Genomic DNA, 23,152 nt, shown 5'->3' on the forward strand with positions numbered 1-23,152 from the left:
TTCTACTTGGTTGGTAATAAGAATAGAAGCTAAGACACCTGTGCTATAGACGAGGCATCAGCAACCATGCTAATGAAATAAAACTAAAAGAAGCGAAGCAAGAAAAGCAATCACGAGAAGCATCCTGCAGACCTTCCCACTCAGCCCTGACAACATGTAAGGGGTGGACTATTTTGCATGTAAGGAAACTGAGGCTCAGGGAGGGCAGAAGAAAAAGTAGGGCCCAGGGCCCGTGGCCACTCTGAGCAGGCCCCAACACCTGCCTTTGGCTCAGTTCATTTTGTGTAAAAATCATTCACACCTCCATCTTGGGAGGGAAATAATGAGCTGCCCTTTAATTTCCCTGACCGCTAAGGACTCCTTTGATAAAGAGTCACTCAGGAAGGCTTTTGTGAACCCTGCTGGTAGTGTGAAGCTGCCACAGGGCTTCATCCGCTTATAGAAATGGGCATCGCCAGGGCAAACAGGACTCAGCTTCTGAGCAATATTAGAATCTCCCCTTCAGAGCTTCCGGACAAGCACTGACTTCTGCCCCGGATCCCACCAACCCTCCTCCGATGGCTCTGTTTGCAATATGGGTGTGTGGGACACCTGTGTCCAGCATCGGGCAGAGCCAAGGCTAGCTGAGATGTGACCACGCTTTCAGGGTCTCCATTGTTACTGCTGAGCTCTGGCTATGGTGGGCAGTGCAGGATGACAGGGGGCCAGGGCAAAGCCTTTTGTTTGCCTTTGCTATGAAAGGCAAATATTCAGGGAGGACTAAGGAAAGATTCCAAAATCCAGAGCCACACCAAAGCCCGGACAGGAAATCGGGACGCCTGACCATTCTCCCAAGCCTCCAGAGAAGGCCACTCAAGCAGGGCAATTAGGAGGCAGCCAATGTCAGGAACTGGGAGCCAGGCCGAGGGACTGCAGCAGTCATTAAACATGTACCTGCTGTGTGCCAGGTGCTTCTTAATTACTTGGCTTCAAAATAACCACAGGAGCCTGTTGTTCCCACTTTAGAAATGGGGATACTGAGGCCAGAGGGGTCATGCCATTTGCCTAGAGTCATACAGCTGCAAAGTGAGGGAGCCAGGATTCAATCAATGTACACCCCCCCTCAAAGATGCAAGTAGATGATAAACCCCAGAAAAGTGTTCAACATCCTCAGCCACTGTGGAAATGGAGATCAGAACACAAGGGTCTTCTGCACGTTTTTGTCAAGGTGGCTATAATTGCTAGGATGGATGTTAACAGGTGATACAAGAAGAGGGGACATTAGCAGGGCGAGGTGGCACTCGCCTTTAATCCCAGCACTCGGGAGGCAGAGGCAGGTGGATTTCTGAGTTTGAGGCCAGCCTGGTCTACAAAGTGAGTTCCAGGACAGCCAGGGCTACACAGAGAAACCCTATCTCAAAAAACCAAAAAAATAAAAAATAAAAAAGAAGGGGGGACAATGGTGGCCTCCTGCTTGGCCAATGGAGAAAAGTGTGGAGCTGTGCCCTTGTGTATCTACTGTCCCCTCAAGAAGCTAACTGTCTTTATCCGGATATTACCCTATAGCCGTGCAATTCTATACTAAGGTACTATTACTGTACTCACAGGGTCAGTCTAAGAGCTAACGAAGTAGACACAGCCTAAGCAGCCACCTGCTGGTTATTAAAAGAAAAAAAAAAGAATGAACAGTCACAAAGTGCCATAGTCTATGAAATGTCTGTAACAGACAAATCCGGAGTGAGAAAGCCGCCATGGCTGCACTAGGCTACGGGGAGTGTATTGCTACATACATGCATACGTGTACAGGGAAGGCGTTCCTGCGGAGTACAGGGCTCCTTTGGTAGGGTAATGAAAAATATTCTAATTTTAATTGTTATGTGGTCACTCAGTTCAATAAACACACCAGAGCAGTGCATGCTGGGTAGACAGCACAGTATATGAATTTATCTTAACATTTGAGAAAACAAAACAAAAATTTCTTGACTTTAAGTCCAGTCGTGCTGAGAGCTCTTTCCTCTGTTCCAGGCTTGGGCCCTGAAGACTTGCAGGGCACGCTGAGGTCTTAGGAAGCTTTTCTCTGCGTGCTCTGTCAATGTGCTTACCTCCCTGAGCTTGGGGGGGGGGGGTCACCCAGGGAAACACCGACCCAAGACAGTAAACCTGACCAGAGAGACACACAACCAAATCTGTCAAAAGTCAAACAGGAAGATGGCAGTAATGACTCAACACTTCAGACCTACAGAGGCGGTTTTCACACTACCAAGTTCTTTTCTCTTTCCAACACAACGTTTCCTTCTATGCAGCCCACCCCATCAACAGCAAAGCACAGGTACTTCCTGAGAAATGGCAACTTTTCCTTCCCCCAAAGTTCCTTCAGTACCAAGAGCTTCCTGCAAAAGGTTCCCGGGAGTACCAGCAGGGTATGTGAGAGCCTGCCTTGAGAGCCTTCCACCCTTGGCTGCCCCTCCCTTCACAGGCTTCCTGGTCCTCCAGCCTGGTCCTCCAGCCTGAACTTACATGGACTCCAGCAGTTGCACATACTGCTCATCCCCCCGGCCTCCTTCCACCTCATGGTCCAGCTTCAGGATGATTTCATTTTCAAACTGGAAAAGTGGTTGAAAATCAACAAAAACAACATTAGAGGACCACGTGCTGAGCCAGTCAATTCATTAGTGGTATCAGAGCATCAGGAGGCAACTATTTTCTCCCATTCCCAGTGCCTGGGCCTGTGGATTGAAAGCTAAACAGGACTTAATTCACATCCAGAGGGTAGGGAGGAGGGAGCTGGGATGAGTGCTGGAGGGTGGGGGCATAAGAGGGAGGGAGGAGGGAGAGCGAGAACTTCTCAGATACTATTTCATTTGAGCTTGCTATCCAAGGTTAATTAGAGGTTTTACAGGAAGATAAAGGGGGAAGGGAATCCCAGGCATGTGGAGGGAGGTGATAGGGACCTGTATCCCTGGTGCATTTTCTCAGACAGCTATTATTTTAGTCCTGTATACCTTTCCCCATAGTCTGGTGGTCATATCACACCTGATCTCAGTCCATGGGGCTCAAGCATTCTCGGAACAAATGTGGACACCCGACACAGGCCTAGGTTCTAATCAGTGTATTCTAATACTCATGACCCAAGAATCATAAAGATCCAGGCTGAATCTGACCTGAGACTTTGTTGGAACTCTTAGCAGCAAGTGTCATGCTGCTCAGTCTGGAAAGGGACTGTCACAAACCTGTAACAGGCTGCTAATGGTAACCCCAATGAATGTCTGCTTAGAATCATACTCCATGAAGGAAAGTAGAGAGGAGGGGTCGAGCATAGACCTGATGTCACTCTGAGTTCCTGGAAGCCTCCTCATCTCCATGAGTTGATATGTATGACTGTGTTTGAACACACACACACACACATACACTCACACACACACACACACACACACAATCAACCAGTGTGTGTGTCCATTTGAATTGATGTTTTGTTACTTGCAGCAGTGTGTGTGTGTGTGTGTGTGTGTGTGTGTGTATGTGTGTGTGCTGGAAAATATAAATAGAATAAAGCAAAGAGCAGATCTCATGTTCTCAGAGACTATACCAGTAACAGTAGCAGAATTCAGAGATAAGATTAATAATCAGAAATCAACTTTCCTTCTGCGATATTTCCAAACCCACTGCATTGAAATCAGAGAATGTTTTCTCTCTAGTGTCAATGTCAAGAAGCATTTTGCCCAGGGGAAATCATGGCTTATTGAATATACTGTCTTGAAGCATCCCACTGTGTCTGTACAAGACTGTGACTCAGAACACTTTGCACTGTCTTGGTGCATACTCTGAAGATACATACATGCAGTCCACCTGAGTCATTTATTGCTATGAACAAAACCGGTCCTTGTAGAGAGGAAGGGGAACATGGCAAAGGCCCCCGAGATCTAAGAAAGTATCGGGGCTACTTGGCTTCTAATGTAGCCTCTTTACACTCAGTCTTCATAATATCCCATGAGGCCTGAGGGCAAGAGTCACCTTTGAATGCAATAATGCTTGATGAGCAGCCATCCCTGGTCTGGCACAGCCCCCAGGAACTGCCAGTTACTATTACAGATGAAGCAGGGGCTGTTTCAGGCCTCAGATGAATGTGGGAAGGCATTGGCAGCTCTTTCCTATGCATAAAGGATGGAGTCCATTGAGTCAAAATCTTGAGGTGATAGAAAGACTGGGCACAGATTCAATATCGGCCTTCCACTCAGGCGATGCGACCGTTCCCTCACATCCAGAGTGCTCAAAGTCAACAGAAAGGACCTGAAAATTCATGTTGACCTAGCACAAGCACTAAGGAGTTTTCTGTAAATTGCCAGAGTTTGGTGAGGAGCTTCTGGAAGAGATTAAGGGAGCCTGGAGCCATGGGTATGGTTGTGGTAAGTATAAAGGGAAGGGCGATCCCCGCGGGGAAATGGTGGGAGCAAAGCTATGGAGGTGAGGATGCAGTACAGCTGGAGCAGGGACTTGGAGGGAGGGATGGAGGAACGGAGGGGAAGAGGGGAAGGAGGGGAAGAGAGGGGAAGAAAGGAAAAAGCCAGCCAGCCAGCCTCTGAATTTAGCCTTCCCATCCCCCTGGTTATAAAGGAAGGAGAGAAAGATGGGACAGGGAGGCATGGTGGGGTTGTCTAGAGGGGAAATGGGCTGCCAGTCTGCATGTCCCTTATAGGCTGCATCTTGCAGGCGTCTCCTCTGTATTATTATTTTAAAATATCAGGAGCTGGCGTCTGTGATGCTTAGAGATGTCCTCTATATTAAGAGCATAAAGAAATAAGCCCAAAGATAATACATACAAAAACAGGCTCCGTGTCTGGGCCATTGGGTTTGAACCTGGAATCCCCTACAGGGTTGGGTGTTGACTGCTTGGCTCCCAGTGGGCGGTGCTGTTTGAGAGGCTGTGGTGGAAGCAGGTCACTAGGTATGAGTGTCCGAGAGTTGCACAGGCCTTGGTTCCTGTCATGCTCTTCTTCCTGGCCTACTGTGATGCGAACAACATCTGTCAAACACCAGCCACCTTTAACTGAGCTGCCATGCTTGACCTCCTTCTGTCCATGGTGGACAGAAACCTAAAACCATAAGCCAGAATAAATTTTCCCAGTCTTAAGTTGTTTCTATCAGGCACTTTGGCTGTGGTGGTGCAATGATAGCAAATACATAGGTGTTGGATCCTCCCTGCATTCCCCTAACATACTGATGAAGAACTAGAAGGTCTTTCTAAGCCTCAGTTAACTAAGCTATGCCATGAGATGGCAAAGATCCTCTGCAGTGGGCCAGTGGGTAAAGTTAAGCCCCACAGGCTGGAAGGTCTCTGTCAGAACTTCTCAGCTTTGTTGTGCAAAAACAGCTGCCGACAGCACAGAAACACTAGCATGACAAGCCACCAGAAAGCTCTATTTACAAAACAGGTGTCAAGGCGGATGTAGTTTGTCAACCCCTTGTCAATGCAAACAGCATTACAATAGCATCCATGACATGGCACTGCCATAAGGAGTAGAGCCTCATAAAAGTTCGCACGCACTGAGTGAGCCCCGCCCCCCATCAGCAATGTTGCCATCATTGTTGCTGACCACGACTGGAAAGCAGCTCTGGGCGAGAAACAGATTTCTGCTGTTGTTGTGGTCTGAGTGGTTCTCTGGGAAATGCTGGCACCGTTCCTCCTGGTGAGATGAGCTGCTCTTTGGAGCAGAGCAGTGAATGGGGTAAATAAGCACTTGTCTCAGGGTCACAAAAGAGACTGTCGGGAGGCAAATTGCAGGGTACCAGGGAGGGGGCAGAGCCAGAGATGGCACACAGCTCCTGAGTTTTCCGGGGTGGTTAGGAGAGTCTGACAGACACATCCTGTGACATGCTCAGATTTGCCTGTGCCCACAGGCTTTGATTTGCTCAAGTCATCCTTTGACATTTTTCCCTGGCCACAAGGCCATGGATAAGTTAGCTAATCTTTCTGATGTCACTCTTTTTTGTCCCTTCAATGCAGGTTTGAAACAGTACCTACTTCACGGTGGCAGTCTAAGAAGTTAGTGGGAAATCGTGTGTACGAGGTCAAGCCTGGTGCTTAGGGTACAGTGGATTCTGCCAGTGTTCACAGTGACTACCATGAAAATTGTGTCCCTGTCTCACCACTGACATCATAATCTCATGTAACCCTTACTTACAGCAGCCATGGGAGATGGACGGTGTCCCCACGTTATAAATGGGGACACTGAAGCAGAGGGCTTTTGCCTGAGGTTTTGAAGGCCAGTTGAACTTGAGCTAGGTTAGACCCGGGCTACAACCCTTCTCACACATACACCACCATGCCATTCTGACAGGTCTCACTCTGAACACTGTCACTGGGCAGTGCTTAGACTGCGGTCTGTCTCCTCCTAATTAATTCCCTCTTCGCCCCCAACCTCACCTCTATTTCCCTTTGTCATTTGCTCTCCTCATCTCTGTCACGGGTGTATTTGTTAGGGAAAACATTATTTTGGCAGAAGTCAGATTTTAGTTCTCGTATGAATCTTGAGAACTAATTCAAACCAAGGGTGTGAACCCCAAACTTCCAGACAGGACCTTCTTTTCTAGCTTGTCCTCCACACTTCTGCTGCCCCCCCCCCCCAGCAGCTAAATGGCATCCCAGCTACTTATTATCTTACTCAATAGAATGTTTTCGGATGGGGGCCCTGCCCTGCTAAAGCAGAAAATATAGGAACCATGAGAGCTTCCTATTTGGAGTACTGACTTTAAAGGGCACATGGTATTACACACCTGGATGAGGGACGGATACCAAAGATGAGGCTTTCCATCCACCTTTGGACTCCTTTGTTAACAAAATGATGGTCAGTGGGTAGAGGCACGATTGACAGGAAATTGGAGGTAATGATATCATGTGACAAGAGAGGTCTGTGGGAACCAGTGTAGCCTTTTCTTGATCTGGTCTCTAACTGGGACCATGCATTCCCCCAAGAGCTCCAGTTAGTAACTTGCGATGGTATGATATTCACCCTACCAATGAGGTGGCAGACCTGGAGAGACCCACACTCACTCAGCTTACAGACAGTAGGTGTCTCAGGCTGCGAGGCATAGAGGTGTTCAGAACACATAGATGTGTTGATCTCACTCTCAAGGTCCAGGCCACTGGGATCGCCACGCCTACTCCTTGCCAAGATTCAGTCTCAGTAGAATCTGCTGAACTGACCTCTTGATCTATTAGTTAACTCAGCAATGATTGAGCTCCTATTGTGTACAAGCATGTTGCTAGATACTGTTACTGAGGACTACATTCTCCTTCCAGTTTGATTCCATCTGGAATCTATAGTCTTCCCTGCTTGCTGGGGGCTCAGCCCTCAGGCTACTGGGACACAGTCCCATTCTGTACTCTTTACCTTAGATGGCCATTGCATAGTTTCTATCCCAGGGCCTCAACTCCTATAACTGTCTTTCAGGAAGCTTTGGTATTCTTCTTCCACAGAGAAGTAACCTGAAAAGTAGCTAGTCTTTCTACCATAGGGGATGACTTAAGCAGCGATTGGCTTTCCCTAACTTCTAACCGGTCTCCTTGGAGCCTCCTTGCTTTCTTACCTTTGACTACATCACCACACCAAAATGATTTTTAAAAATTCCCTGGAATGCCCTTCCCTATGCTGAGTAATTTTTTTTATGAAAAGTGGTTGGATGGAGGACTGGACAAGGAGGACTTGACATCCAAGTTTAGTGTCTAGTGCTTACAGACTGCTGGGGGTTCTGGAGCGAGGGACCAGCTCTGGCCTGAAGGCATGCCTGGCATAGTGAAGCGACAGGCTTACAAACAAGTCACCCTACCGGAGGAGTGCTATGTCTGTACTTCCCTGGCAGGACACAGTGAGTTTTCCTCCTACAGGAGAATGGCAGCCATGTTGTGGACAATCCTAGGCCACTCTTAGTCACACGTCCTCTTCACCAAAAGACTCATTGTGCGTACAGGGTGAGGGTGGGGCATCCCATCCTAAACAGTGACAGAGTGCTGAAAGGGTCTGGGAGGGAAGATGCCCTCAGGAAGAGGACACTAATTGTATCTGTCATTTGTCTGTGGCATTTAGGACTTGGGTTACAGGGGGAAACTGGACAATATGGCCTTGAGATGAACAAGGAAAAGAGAGAGAGAGAGAGAGAGAGAGAGAGAGAGAGAGAGAGAGAGAGAGAGAGAGCTCCTGGGGTTTCCTCTCCCCCACCCCCCACCCCCCACCCCCCAGCGCTTAGAGTCTCACACCCTCCTTGCTTACTCACTCCTCGTACCCCAGCTGATTATACCACCTTTGAGTCACTCTTGGTCTCTGCAGAAGAACCCAGGAGACAGCACAGCCTTTCCCAGAGCCTGAAGCCTGAGCTATCTAGGATTTCTCCAGGCAATTAAGCAACAACGAGCCCAAAGAAGTTAGTTCTAGGCCAGATCGCCTGGTGTGAATGAGAACAAAGGCCCAGTCTCCTTTTCCTCTCAGCTCTCCTAGCCCCTCTGGGAAATCTGAGTTCTCTAATAGGGGCATAAGGTCTTCTCCTCTCAGATTGTTGGAAATAATGTACTCAGGCTGGTTTGCACAGGAGGTCTCCCGGCATTCTAGACTCCAATCTGGCTCTGCCATCATGGCTGATTGAGTGCTCACTGGGGCCTTGCCTGCCTCCTTTGAAGAGGACGGCTTCTACCCTCACTTGCTGTAAACCCAAAGTCATGTACCTAGGCCAAGTCCTTCCCCAGCTGAGCCCACCTCAAACATTCCAGATAGTTTTCTCAAGGGCACCTGCCCCATTAGTCACCCTGATTGTCCTGTCTCTTTTGATAAGGGAGCATCGAAAGGAAGCAATTGGTAGTCGTGCTTAAAATGAGGTCTCAATCAGACAGTCACCAGATCCTGTTTAGTATGCTGCAGGCCATCAGAGGCAGGGGTGCTGCTTCTGCATGCCTGTGTCCAGGACCTCTTCTAAGGTGTCAGCTGATGGGAAGTGCTGCTCTGAAGGATGACAGGATGGCTTTTCATCTAATACCATGTACCATAGGGCCCTCATGCTTCATTTCCCCTTAAATGGCAGCTCATCTTAAATTGCCTTCAGATACTCATTCTGGGCAAATATTACTTCCTGGTTACTCCAGTCCAAGGGATCAGGTAGCATTCCTTTCTCCATCTGTACTCTTCTGCCTCATTTCTACTCTGGCTAACTGCAAAGAGGGTCTTTCTGGGAACTGGGAGCTACCAGTATCCCTAGGGGGCGGGGGCGGGGCATGTAGAGTGTCTGTAAAGGAACCAGAACGACAAACTGCCCCTATTCCTTATAGAACTGCTCTTCTCAAAGGTGGATTTGGAAGAATTATGGATACAATACATATGTCTTGAAGAATAAACTTAAGAAATCAAATAGGCCTTTGGTCATACAATATGTCAGCTCCTGGTTAGTGTACACCAGGAATCTTCAAGAAGGGTTACAATGTGATGTGATGGCCAAAGGTCTCTCACTGGAAACACTCTTTCTTGGAGGATATTGTTGGATTGGTGCTCCATGAGAAAGCACTGCCCTAGAAGGCTTTCATTCCTTCAGTGGGTGTTTACTAAAAAATACAGTGGCTAGAGCATGGGTTTTAGGATAATGCTAATCTGTATATTATAAGCTCTGCCTTGTCACAGTCTAGATGTGTGCATTTTAGAGCAGTAAGCATAGGTTTGCATGTACTTTATACACACACACACACACAAAATCTAAAACTCCTACGTGCACCAAGGTATACATATTACCCAACTCTGAAAAATGTAGTGTTTCTGTGCCCCCAACAACCATCAAAGACTCCCCTTTTATAGAGTTTCTATTCAAATATATTCTCTGCAGCCATATCTTAGTATAGAAGGTAGGGACTTCATCCAGGCTACAATGGTTTGGGCTGCATATAGAGTAAGACAAACTGTTCTACAAGTGATCAATTCAGGGAAAATTCCTATTTATCATCTTACATCTATGCATAATGAGACATGAATATGATTAAAACCATATGATTCATGTGAAGGGACGTGCAGAGTAGAAAAAGATAACTATAATCTGTCCATCAATGCAGAGGAGCACCCAAATTACACCCCTTAGTAATCAGTTCCTCCTTTCTATGAGCAGGAGCCCCAAATATAAGCTATGTCCTGGTACTCTTTCACTCCTGTGGCCTGCTATCATTCTTGACAGTGTATCTGACCTATATTATCCATTTGCTTTGGAATTGTTTCTCTGCTCCTTGGTCACGTCTGTGTACCTTTACTTCAGTTCTTTGATTAAAACACCAAAGACCTGGACACATCCAATTGAGATGCCAACTGCCAGTAAAAATTTCACTTCTCAAATTTCTGCAAGTTGGTCATTGGTGTCACCAATGTCAAAGATAATAAGAGAGACGATATAAACCAAAACTAAGGAAAGTACAAAGCACGTCTGACGGACCGCGAGCACCAGTTAGTGTCTATCACCATCGCCAATGCCATCCTGATTAGGAGAGGTTGAGAATGAGCCCAATAGTTGCACAGAAATGACTACAGGCAGGGCAGCATGGTCAATACCCACATACACAAGATGACAAGCAAGGAAGCAAAGACCTCTTAAAGGACCCAGCACTTGGGATGTGCCTCACAGGACCAGTTTCAAATGATAGAAAAGGAACAGGCAGAAGAAATATAAAGAACACTCTGTAGGAGAAAGTCATTCAGGGATGGCTGGAGAGTGGGAACAATGGATAACAGAATAGAGGGAATGATTGACAAGCTCAATAGCCATTCAGAGTGGTGGTTGACATGGAGAGGATGGTCCTGAAACAACAGCTGGCAGGCATGGTCTCTGATGGGCAAGAACCTGAGAATCCGAGCCAGGGAAGAGCCATGGAACTCTGGTTCATCTAAGGACCCTGGAGAAGGGGAACTGAGAGTCTGTCTCATACAGAAGTCTTTCAAGGAAGATTATTTGTGGCAAGATAGGGTTTGAAGCAGAAACACTGAGTGGAGGTGAAGGAGTCAGAGTTCCGACTGGATGTGGGGCACGTGGGAATTGATCAGAATGTAAGGGAAATACTCAGGTAACCTCGCTATGACTTTGAAACCAACCTTCCGAAACAACCACATGAGTCATTAGTGCATGCATTTGCTGTGGAAATGGACACTTTCTACCCAGGGCCCAACTTCTAGAATGATGTGGCCTTGATAATGGCCCTCCTCCCATTCATTGTGAGACCTGACTTTTAATGAAGACCTTTGAGGGAGAATTATTGCATTTTACACGGGTTCTGAATGATGTACTCAGGCTTTGGGTCCTGGCATGCACACGTGTCTCTTGCCTGAAAGGCCTTTAATTCCATATGCTGTCCACTTTCAAGTTCGGCTTGAGTGTGACACTTGGCTAATAGGACTTTTTGTTCCCCTCTAGATAATGCAGATTTTCAAAGTCATTCAGGAAGATGGAGTGCTGAACAACGTTGGCAGCAAGCATGAGATGGCAGGGACAGTCACTGGGTCTAGAAGTAAGGTTCCCATAGCTTGAGAATGGGATAGAAATAAGAACATAGCAAGAAAGTGCATTTTCATATTGGCCTCAGGCAGGAACTGTGATAGAATACTGACCAAATGTGATCTGCCAGCTCATTCTGGGGACACGAATAATGTCCCTATCCCGAGGAGGCCTCTCAGTGAAGCACAGGCAGATGGAACGAGGGTGTCATTATGGGAGAGATGGGCTGGGGACTAGGAATGCTGGCATGAATTTCCAGTGTCATTCTCTTACCTTTTTGAAAGCCCCAGTCCTTTGATATTCACACAGCATCATGTCGAAGAAGATTGGGACGGTGGCTTTCCTGAGCTCAGCCTCAGGGATAAGTGTCATCTCTAATATAGGTCCCACCATGCCCGGGATGAAGCAGATTTTGTTCTGGCCTGCAAAAGAAGAGGGACAAAGGCACATGAAACAGTACCATGATGGCCCTGCTCCTGAACGTTGAAAGGAGGAGGGAAGCCGACATGGTAGCTAACTTTTTATAGTCGTTTACCAGGAGCCAGGCAGCTCTGATCATTATGTATAGGTTAGCTTGCTGAGGGATGAGCATGGATCATCCCAAGCAAGCCCCGTTTATGAAGGCTGATAGTGATGGTGTGTGTTAAGTGCTTCAGTGTTTGAGAGGGTTTCCACCGGCATCGCGTCTCTGCATGACACAACCTTGATTGAAGAAGAAATGATGGTGGTGGTATGTATAGGCACGTTCAGAATGAAATTTGCATCTCGAGCTACGCTCCCAGGGACTAGATAAAATGTTTCTAACAATGGCTCTCTGAAACAAGAAAAGCAAATCTCTCTTCTAAGGAGCTGTAGAAAAGCTTGGTTAGCGGTAGTGCGATTTAATGCAGCTCTTTAACGCGGATGGAGCTCAGCTCCTGACGCCTCTGCCTCATTACAGGGCATTCCCTTCTGCCTGCAGTTCAGCCACACTAGCTTGGTTCCAGTGCCACGGGCTTGCTGCACTTCTGTTGCTCCAAAGCCAGACTTGAGGATGCTTTCCCTGCCTGCTTCCCAGTTCTTCTGCTTCATCACCTGAGCCCTCCTCTCCATGCGCCTCCCATCTTAGCTCGGACCCAGGAAGATAGGTGCTCTACTTCACCTCACCCTCTACCCCAGCTAACCAGGTCCCTACTCTGTCCCACCTGCCCCTTCCTTTCACCCAACTTTGAAGTGTCTTTGCTCATAGACACCTGCTGAGCTCCACATGGGCAAAAAGTTGCATCTGTACTCAGTTTGGTAACACTGAGTGAAGTCCAGATTAGAAAGTGCTTTGCCTGGCCCTTTCACGCACCAGTTATTTGACATGGTCATGTGTCTCACAAAAGGCTGAGCAAATCCACCTCTTGAGAAGACATGTGAAATTATATCTTTGTGCACTCGACACAAGACCAGGCAAAATTGGCCTCCCTCCCCCATAGCAAGGACAAAGCCCCCAAGAGCACCCGATGCTAGAGGCCGACTGCCTGAAGTTGTCAATGGAACCTTATCACACAGATGTGCAATGGTGAGTGAGTCAGTCTCTCCTCTGGGGGAGGGGAGGCTTAATGCCCTCCCCTCTCCTACAACTTAAGGTAACAATAGTATTTGTGCCAGGGAGCCATTTTTAAGAAGAAACGAATCATGATCTGGGAAGACTGCCCGGTGGGTAAAAGGATTTCCTGCCGAAGCATGAGAACCTGAGTTTGACTCCACAGAACCCAGGAACATGTAGCACAAGTATACATAATCTGAGTGATCCTATGGGGAGGTGGGAGGACAAAACAGGAGCATCCTGGAAGGTGGCAGCACAGTTAGTAAGTAATGTTAAAAATGACAGAGATCCATGTCAAGCAAGGTAGAGAGCAGGGACCAGCATCCAAGGTGGCTCCCAGGTCTCCACGGCTGTGCACACATTTATATTCACCCCTCCTTCTCTGCCTGCTTCCCTCCCTCTTTACCTCTTTCTTTTTCTCTCTCATAAAAGAGCCATTATTTAGCGAGCTGCCAGTTCACTGAGTGGCCCGTGACACACGTCACAGAGCATTAACTACTGCCACCATGCTGTTCTCTCAAAGTGAACCACAGCAAGCAGCCTGTTGACCTGAGCTCAGTGTGTGTTCCAGAGCACAGGGATCAGTCACAGAGGCGAAGAAGAGAGAATCGTACTTAGGATTGCACAGTCCCCATGGAGTTAGAGCCAAATGGCAGCACTGCCACCCTTGAAGCTGACACCACGGATGTGCCATCAGCAGTGGCCCTTCTTTTCCCTTGTGCTCTACAGCCCAGGAACCCATCTGGCTTCCCCCACGGTTAGGCTGAACATGGGGCAGAGGGGTCCCAGGGTCACAGAAACTCAAGTGGCACAGTGTGCAGCCAGGCATGGCTCCCTTCGATTATAGCAGAAAAAGAAGCTGAGAGGAAAGGTCATTATGAGGCTTAATGCCAGAGGATTTCCCCAAGCCCAGGGAAAAGAAACCTGGCCTGAGTAAAGCCTGCAGTTAAGAGAAGTGGATGAGGAAGTCAGGCAGAGTTGAGCAAAATACAAGTGCATTCTTAAGCGGTCGGTCCCATCACAGACAGCGTCTGGGTTAGACTTGAGCCTCAGTCCCTCATTTTGACCCAAACAGACAAAAGGAACATACTCTTACCTTGGTCTCTAGGACTTGCTAATCTAAGTGTCTGACTTTGTCCTTCAAGATCTTTTTCAAACAACATGAGGGTTTTTAAATTCAAACTTGAGTTCAGTAATAGGCACTCAAGGTAAATTAGAACCGTCATATAAGCCACTCTGTAAGTGCGGATGTTGCTTATGCAACAAAGGCCTGTAGAAGACCAGCGGGCACCAGCGCGATAAGGATATATTTAAAATGTTTTAAAATACAGAACGGGCACGCTGTGGACTGAGGATTTTTAGATACTTTTGACCTGTTTTCTCTGTAGTCTGTTGAGATATTTGGGAGACTGGAGAAAAAGGACAAAGGGAAATGTTGGTCTTTAAATATGCCGTGATTGTTCCAAAAAAAGAAATTTTTATTCCTTTATTCAAAAAAAAAATTAGTGCAGTGGAAATTTTCATTTAAATAACCAAATGAGTGCATGGATTTGTATACCTTTAGAGACACAGGCACACAAACTCACAGAGAGAACGCATTTGTAGCTAATTGAATAGAAACTCACTCTGAAAAAAAAGAAGAATTCTCGTTCAAGAAACACCTGCTGCTTGCTGTATGAGGGGAGGAAAACGAGGACAGGTATTGGTTTGAGGGTTCTTTTTATATAATAGATGCTGGATATCACTGGGTAGAGACAGTAATTAGGAAAGGTGTTTAAAATGTCAGCCGGCTAGCTAATGCCAGTTAGGAGTGCCGGGCGAGACCTGTTGGTATTGAGAGTTCAGGAAAAGTCTAGGTGTGTGGATGGGAAGGAGTCCTGTGTGATCCTGCCCCAGGGCACTCCCTCAATTGAACACCGAGGATCTGAGGTCACTAGGGGAATGAGCAAGAAAAGGAAGATAGGGAATCTGTGGGGATCTGTCTGAGGAGGAAGCTGGACAGGTTGCTGATCCCACGAGGCTGATACAGGACAGAAGTGGGCAGAAGTATAAGGTTCACTGCATGCTGTCACAGTCCCTGACGTGTACAGCAACAAGGGCAGGTTATGACTTTTTTGGATGCCAGAGTCTGCTAGACCTCCTGGGGACTTACCAGCAAAAAAAGCCTCACTCTGTTCAAAGGGAGAAGCATAGATCTTTTCCCCTTCAGCTTGGAAAAGCATCCCGCAGCACTGGAAGATGCCTGGTCGTGCTTCTCAGGCCTATGGAGTCTCTGAGGCTAATGCCCTTGGCCAGGTCTCAGCACTCTACCCCATGGCTTTGCGGTACTGAGCACAGCACTCAGCCTCCCCAGACCTGCAGAAACCCACGTACATGACAGAAGATTGGAAGGGAAAATGGAAACGTGGGGCTTTTCAGTGTCTGGCGCCTGAGGGAACCAGCAGCATCGATGCTAATTGAAGATCGTGTGTGGAGAGGGCTCAGCACTGTACTGGGTTCTAGGAAGAAGAGCAGATGAAAAACTAACCTTCTACGATGTGAAAGCCAGTGAGCTTTTTCATGGAAACTTACAGACTGTTCAACTTTTTAATTTAAACTTTACTTCACTTTTATTGCAAAGAGTTAACCAGGGAGAGGATTGGGGTGAACTTTCCTCCACTGTTATCACTCTCACAATCCTCCATACTGTTCTTAAGCCCACTGAATGCTGTCTAGCCCTCCCCCACAGATGTGTGCAAGGCATCACTCTGCAGGCCATTTGACTGGAGGCCCCTTCATGCCCAATCTACCCCTAGCGCCTGCCTTCCCTCCATAGCCTGTCTTCTGCCTCCCAGTGGACCCTGCCTGTTCTCCCTTGGTCTTTCACACATGGTAGCAGCCTCAGTCCCCACTCTGAGTCTCATCCCACATGTCCCCCTAAGAATAAACTCTTAGGCACTCTTTAGAGCCCTAAGGTCATATCTAAATGCTGTGAGCCATGTGTCTTTTGAACACTTGAGGTACAGCTATCCAGAGGTAAGTGTACTCTAAGCACACAAAAGTCTACACAAGAATACATTTTTCTTTTTAAATCTTAAGAAAGTATTATGCTGATTGTTTATTAAAGTCATAAGACTCTGGAATGTGAAGTTCAATAGAGATCATTCCTAGTTTGAAAGAGATTATATTTAGGATATTCAGCTATACACTGGTACAAAAAAAATGTACTTTATGAAAATTATCTTGAATTTTATTTGTATTTATTTATAAATATTTATTTGTTGATAAAAAGAAATGCATTATTTCTTCTCAGTACTGGAATCAAACCTGGGACCCTGTAGATGTCAGGCAAGCACTCTAGCCCTGAGCTCCAATCCCAGCTCTATATTTTGATTTCTGAAGATGGATCCTTTTTTCTGCCATCCAGGCTTCTCTCTTGATGTCAGGCTGATGCAGAGAGCTCCCAGCAGCCTCATCATTGGGAGAAAAGCAACCAACACTCCAATGTGAGGGGCTATTAAGCTGGGTGAGGGGATTGGAATGTATTTTCCACCTACAGTGTTTTCAACTTATGATGCATTTATAGGTATATAACCCTATTATAATGTACATTTGTGCAGTTAAAACTAATCAATTACTCATTTTAATTCTCTCTCTTCCTTTGTCTTTTAGAACAGGGTCTCCTATAAGCCATGCTGGCCATGAGCTCCCTATGTAGTTGAAGATCAATTTCCCAATCCTCCTGTCCCCACCTCCTAAGTACTGGAGTTATACACAGGAACCATCATGCCCAGGCCTTTGAAGCAATCTGTTAATGTAGATACTACAGCGTCTAAAACAAGATACATGGCCCACATTCTGTTTCAATAGGACAGGTTTATAGAAGGAAGAGCTTTTGGCTCTTTCTTGTTGGGTGGACCATGGTTGACGTACTCTACAGGGTCCTTATAGATGCCCTGTGTGCCTCAAGTTTCTATTCTATAGTTATTGCACCTTTACAGACATTAATTAAAGGGATGCAATCAAGAGACCAATGGTAAACTTCTCAGTGATATGGGTGAGTCAGTGAGACCAGGCTTCTGTTGCTGGTCTGTTTTCAGTTTTAACCTCAGTCGCATGACCTTTAGCTTAGACTGGATTCCTGCTATTGATGTCATAAGTCACCTCCAACTGATAACTTCAAACACATTAATTATCTCATCCTCCTGGAGATCTAAAATGGGTTTCGCTGTACTAAAAGGCCGATGCACGAACATACACGAATGAGCTTAGAAGTCCAAGGAAGACTCTACTTTCCTCCCTCTTCAAGCCCTTATTTACAGCCTCCTTCCATTCCTTGGTTAATGGCCTCCCACCTTCATCCTTATAATGGCTACGGATCTTCCTCAGGTATTGCTGATTCTCACTCTCCTGCCTCGAGCTTCACATCTGAGGACCTTATGATTGTATTGGGCACATCTGGATAACCCAGGGTACTCTCACCACAAGCATTCTGAATTTGCTCACATGTATATGCTTTGCCATTTAAGGTATCACGGTCACTGCTTCTGTTAGTCTGCCCACAACTGTGCTCAATATTTTCTATTACTCGTAGAGATCTATGGATGGATGTGTTCTCTAACCCCCTTCCATATTTCTTCTGGGAAGTCTATCATCCCAGCCTGTCTAAGAAATGTGTTTGCTCAGGCTGCTTTCCTGGAACACTCACCTTGCTGCAATCTTTGCTTCAGTTGTGATGTGGACCACTTACTCTCTGATGTGTTTTAAGAGCAGTTTCTTGGACTGGAGAGATGGCTCGGTGGTTAAGAGCACTGATTGCTCTTCCAGAGGTCATGAGTTCAATTCCCAGCCACACATGGTGGCTCACAACCATCTGTCAATGGATCTTCCAATGCCTTCTGGTGTGTCTGAAGACAACTACAGTGCACTCATATACATAAAATAAATAAGTAAAATCTTTTTTATTTAAAAAAGAGCCATATGGTTTCTGTGCCATATCATTCACTTTAAACAGCGATCTTCCAAATGTCCCCACCTAGATAGTGGTTTTTCCTTATAGAGTATGAATTGTGCTTTATTTCCCTTCAACCTTCCTATTATTTTCTGGAGCTTAGCACAATGTTTGGCTTCTCAGGAGATGTATAAAAAGAAACAGCCTGCTTGTTCTCATGCGCTTGCTGGGAGTGGTCATCCTACACATGTGGCCAAGATGCCATTGTCTTTCTTTCCCATGGTGACTGTTTACACACGATCTGGACATCAAACCAAGGGAATATGGAAAGATTAACCACAGAGTCATTTAATAAAACAAGCATTACCGTATGCCAAGCAGAAAGCCAGTGTTAGAATGCTATGCCATTGACATTAGTCCGGGACTCCAAAACACAAACTGCAGGAGCCCTTAAACAGCTGGGCTCCTAACACTGTGGCCTTCCTCACCAAGAACTCCCACCACATGGCTTCTCTCCCAGACCAACATAGAATCAAGCATGAACACACATAAGCCTAGACTCTTCTCAGAATGAATGTTAAATAACCTTCAAGCCTGAGATGAGCTTTACAATTAGTTCTCTATAATCACATGGATGCTGCGGATCGTCCTAATGAGAAGAAGATACTGATGCTGGGCCTCATGATTACTGCTGGCATTAAAGCACAATTTCAAATACTAACATGCATGATGATTTACTCATTATCTGCAGACTCTGGAAAACATAGTTAGTTGGCTATTTCACATCATTTGAAATCGTAACTCTTTGGGAAAAAAATTACTCATATGAACATCAGAGTTGGAATCTAAAGACAAACTCTTCTAACTGCTGCTCAAGGAACCATTTGTTGTTGACCCTGGGTGTCTTTATGCTTCTCCTGACCTATAGCTACATGACCTATAAAACCAGAGAGCCAAACCAGTTGCTGTATTAGTTAGGGGTGAAATGGAAATGTATCTAGGCTAACCCAAAGCCCTCATTTTTCTCCTTAAGAAAACCTCAGAAGATGGTCAACTTGGAGTTGTGAACCAGAGAAGATGGAGCTCAGAAACATCTCCATCCCTGGGGCTGTCCCTATGGCATCAAGACAGTTGCTGCCTCTCCAGCCATCATACCATCTTCCAGAACGAAAGAGGGACAGAATAATGATGTGCTATGCTCTTGAGTCCACTCTCTAGCTCCTCCCCTTTCCTCCATTCCCCTTTGCTCTTTGAGGGAATACTTTGCTGAAGACACACAAGTATATCTCTGCGGATATTTTCATGGGATGGATGTGGGTCACATGACCGCCACCTACTCCAAGACATTGTTAGCTGAGCAAATTGCAATGCTAAAAAAAAAAGAAAAAAAGAAAAGAAAGGAAAGGAAAGGAAACAAACAAGAACATTATCAGCATCCACTCAGCTGGGAAGAAAAGGAGGAGAGCTACTGTATGGGCAATCAGTGAAGGCTGCTCCGGAGAGCTCAGCTATTCAGTGAGCCGCCCTTTAAAGCCCATCATTAGCTGTGTAGTGGTCTCAGTACACCAGTCCCTAATGAACTCAGAGCGTGGGCCTGATGTGGATTATCAAGCTAATCTCATTAGTGTGCTAACACCAGAATCCCACAGAGCAACAGGGTAGGATGTCAATGAGGCAGCCATTTATCCTCCCTGTCTCAGAGTTCAGCTCCTAATCCTGAATGAGACATGGAAGAAGGCAGCCATGTCACTAATGAATGAAGGCCTGCTGTGTGTGTGTGTATGTGTGTGTGTGTGTGTGTGTGTGTGTGTGTGTACACGCACACACGTGCATACCAAGAAAATCCCTTCCAACTGATGTACTTTCTTCTTCCCCTGATGCTTGACAAGGAGGCAAAGGGTGGCTCTTCTGTCAAAATTTCCTTTGTTTTTTGTTTCCTGCAGCAGACATCATTTGTCTGAATAAGGGGGCCTAAGGAAGGCCAATGCAGTGGCATTCTCTGGTACAAGATCTTTAGCAGAGTGCTGTGGAACTACAGCCAGATGACAATGCCAGAGGCCACATCTAGCCACCTTTGACACATAGGGTGGCTTGGGCCTCTCTGTTCTTAGAATTGTTCTTCAGAAACTCCTTGCCATCTCAGCAAACAGCACCTCCAAGGGCAGTCGCAATCAATGGCTCTTTTCTTGCAGCCTCCAGACGATAGGTCTTTTAATTGTGCTAATTCATTCTGCAGGCATTTTGAGCAGCAGAGACTCTGTGATGTCTCTGAGCAAGCACTCCTGCCAGGATGTTTGTTTGGTTTCCACCTCTAACCCACCAAATGGCTAAGTGTGAGTTCTTTTTCCTCTCTGAGCCTCGGCTTCCTCACTGGTAAAATAAGGGTTGGAACATATAAATCCACTTTCCAATTATCCTCAGGGGTCTTTTGGGGCATCAGAAAGCCATTTATAGTGGCCTTTCTGCCCCATGATCACCTTAATTATAATATTTTTACCTTTATCCCATTTACTTATCGAGCAAGAATTCTTTTTATTGGCCCTCAGCTAAAAATAAATGCTTGAAAAATGCCGGGCAATATGCTCTCTGAAGGGCCCTTCCAGCTCTGACAGTCTGTGATTCTAAGCAGGTGGAATATTTGGTAACAGCTTTTCATTCATCAGCATAATTGGGAGGACAAGACTCCCTGCCAAAACATAATCTATATCTAAATAAAATCTTCTGTGTGCAAAACAACGCAGTGAAGGATGTTCAGAGGAGAGCAGGCCGTGTGGAACCATTTGGGACAAACGAAGCAAAGCTCCTTTTTCTGCGATTCTGGCAGAGCCTGGGAATGTGGAGCAGGGAACAGAGGCCCACTTCAGCCTCAGCTAATCTCTGTTGGTAGAAATCAAGTGTGCAAGCCAGAAAGCCATTCTATCGCTGAGAACATGGAATATTTTGAAAACATTCAATTAATCATCATTGATATTCATACACTGGAAAATGCCTCGCAGGATCTAATTTTTTGGTTCCTTTTGAAAACCTTGGAAGATATGGTAATGATGGGATTATATTCCAGCCAGATAGCAAGCAGTTGGAGAGCTGCAGCCACTGGCTGGTGTTCTGTACTGGAGCTCACCTGCAGCACTGTGCTCTTGAAAGTGTCTGCACTGGCATTCCCCTCCCCCTCCCCCTTCCCCTCTCCCTCTCCCTCTCCCTCTCCCTCTCCCTCTCCCTCTCATCAGTTCACCCACCCATCCATCCTTCACCCCAAATTTGGTCTATAAGCAGGATTACTGGCTTCTGTTCTCCTGGAATGAAAATTACATCCCGAGAGTCCAACTGTTTGAGCTCAGACAAACAACTCCCCCTTTGGGTTTCCTGATCAGTAAGAGAAAGCAGGGGTGGTCCTAAAGGATGCTATATGAAGTTTGAATAGTATCTCTTTAGTCAGACCTCATGTAAAACGGTCAATAAGGTCCCTCCGCTTCCACCCCTCCCTTCACCAATAACCATGAGCCATCCTTGCCGCTCACTCTAACAGGCAGCTGCCAGACTCATTTCCTGGAGAATCCTTTCTCCCATCCTGTGAGGTTTGAAAGTATCTTATGGATCACATCACCCAAGGAGCAGGATGTAGCATAGCTACCACCAATCAGCAGCGAGCATTCCTGGGAGGCATGGCAACAGTTCTCACAACAGCCCTGCCTCCTTCTCTCTCTTATAAATTCCTGCTTCACTTCATAGGCCTTTGGGTCATCACACAGGCGCAGACTGACATATGCCGGGAAGGACAGGGTGAGGGTTGGTCTTCAGGAGGCCTTGGACACATGAAGATGCATCTTTCTGGGCATGGGATTCTACTCACCAAGCTTATACCACATATCACGGATGGAGAATCCTATGAGCCGCCTCATGTCCCCGTACCTGCAAGAAGCAAAAATGGTGGCTTTGAACCCTCTTCCGGAGTGTTTCATGAAGCTCACTGCTCTCAGACAACCCAAGAATGCAACCTACTTATTCAGGATTTTGTTGTACTTAGCGTGTGTGAACTGCTCCAGCTGCAGAGAGTCCTGAGTGATAAAGGCAACTGCCAGATGAAAATAGTTGTTCCACAGCTGGAAAAAAAAAATAAAAAGAGGAGAGCAGTCATGGAGAGGGTCAGAAAGAGCGGAGGCACATTAAACGCCAGCTAACGGGAATAATTTATAAAGACGGCAGAAGACAGAGGCGAGACCGGTTTAATTGTGTGCTCTGCAATTTTCTAACTGGCACGGGCTCCAAAATTAACATCCTGGCCAAAGCCAGAACAATGGATGGATTTCTCTAGGCCCTGGCAGTGCCTTCCCCTCTCTGACCATGGGATTGGTCAAGGAGAATTTTAGAGCTGGATTCTTGTGGCTGTGGCACTTCTGACTCAGCCCAACTGGGATCTCTGATGAGCAGGTTCCTGTCCTGTATAGGTGTGTGAAAGATAAGGTTGCTCAGGAAGTCAGAAGTTCACAGGGTACCCTCCCTGATCCACCTGACACCTCAGCAGAACCAGCCCACAACCCATTCTGTTTGAAAGCTTTGCACTTGCCTTCCCTGGCCTTAATGCCTGGTTTTAGAACCATCAGGAGCATCTCTTGGGAATGTGCTACAAGTACCAATTCTCTGGCTTGCCCAGATGTGTAGAATTGCACCTTCTGGGTTGGGATATGAGACCTAGAGACTGGTGTACCCAAAACCACTCAGAGTGAGGGTGTAGGGCTGGAACAGTCCCTCTACCGGTTGGTTTGTTTGTTCTCTGCTGCTGATTGTGAAAGCCAGGGGTGGAATCCATTCCCCCAGCTGTGGTGATGCAGAGCAGGATGATCATTCAATGCATGCATACAGAAAGTACTCACAAGGATGCACATGGTGGCGACAGTATTGATATGGCCACAGACCAGAAAGATGAAGGTCCACAGTGGCTGTGCACCTCAGCAAACTCATCTGCGAAGTTGGGGTGAGTGGACACGCACTGCATTCGACTGCAGTAAAGGCGACATGAAGCACCGTGCTCACAAGCGCACAAACCATGGTAGAAGCTTGCCGGGTTTTTGTTTTTGTTTTGTGACTGCTTTTTTTTATTTTTTTATTTTTTTTAATTTTTTATTATTTTCTTTATTTACATTTCAAATGCTATCCCAAAAGTTTCCTAT

At 46.4% G+C, this 23,152-nt stretch overlaps 1 protein-coding gene across 1 annotated transcript in view; it reads right to left on the reverse strand.

The window, feature by feature from the left end:
* The window catches only part of Dock2 (dedicator of cytokinesis 2), a 412,012-nt gene that overhangs the window by 45,897 nt on the left and 342,963 nt on the right, over nucleotides 1–23,152 (reverse strand). Inside the window, exons 31-34 of the mRNA XM_021211816.2 lie at nucleotides 21,984–22,084; nucleotides 21,835–21,893; nucleotides 11,755–11,903; nucleotides 2,497–2,582 (exon numbers count right to left, since the gene is read on the reverse strand). Coding sequence (XP_021067475.1) covers nucleotides 2,497–2,582; nucleotides 11,755–11,903; nucleotides 21,835–21,893; nucleotides 21,984–22,084 — 395 coding nt within the window. The remainder of the gene's footprint in view (nucleotides 1–2,496; nucleotides 2,583–11,754; nucleotides 11,904–21,834; nucleotides 21,894–21,983; nucleotides 22,085–23,152) is intronic.

Source organism: Mus pahari, chromosome 14 (assembly GCF_900095145.1).
Source record: "Mus pahari chromosome 14, PAHARI_EIJ_v1.1, whole genome shotgun sequence".
Classification (NCBI taxonomy): domain Eukaryota; kingdom Metazoa; phylum Chordata; class Mammalia; order Rodentia; family Muridae; genus Mus; species Mus pahari.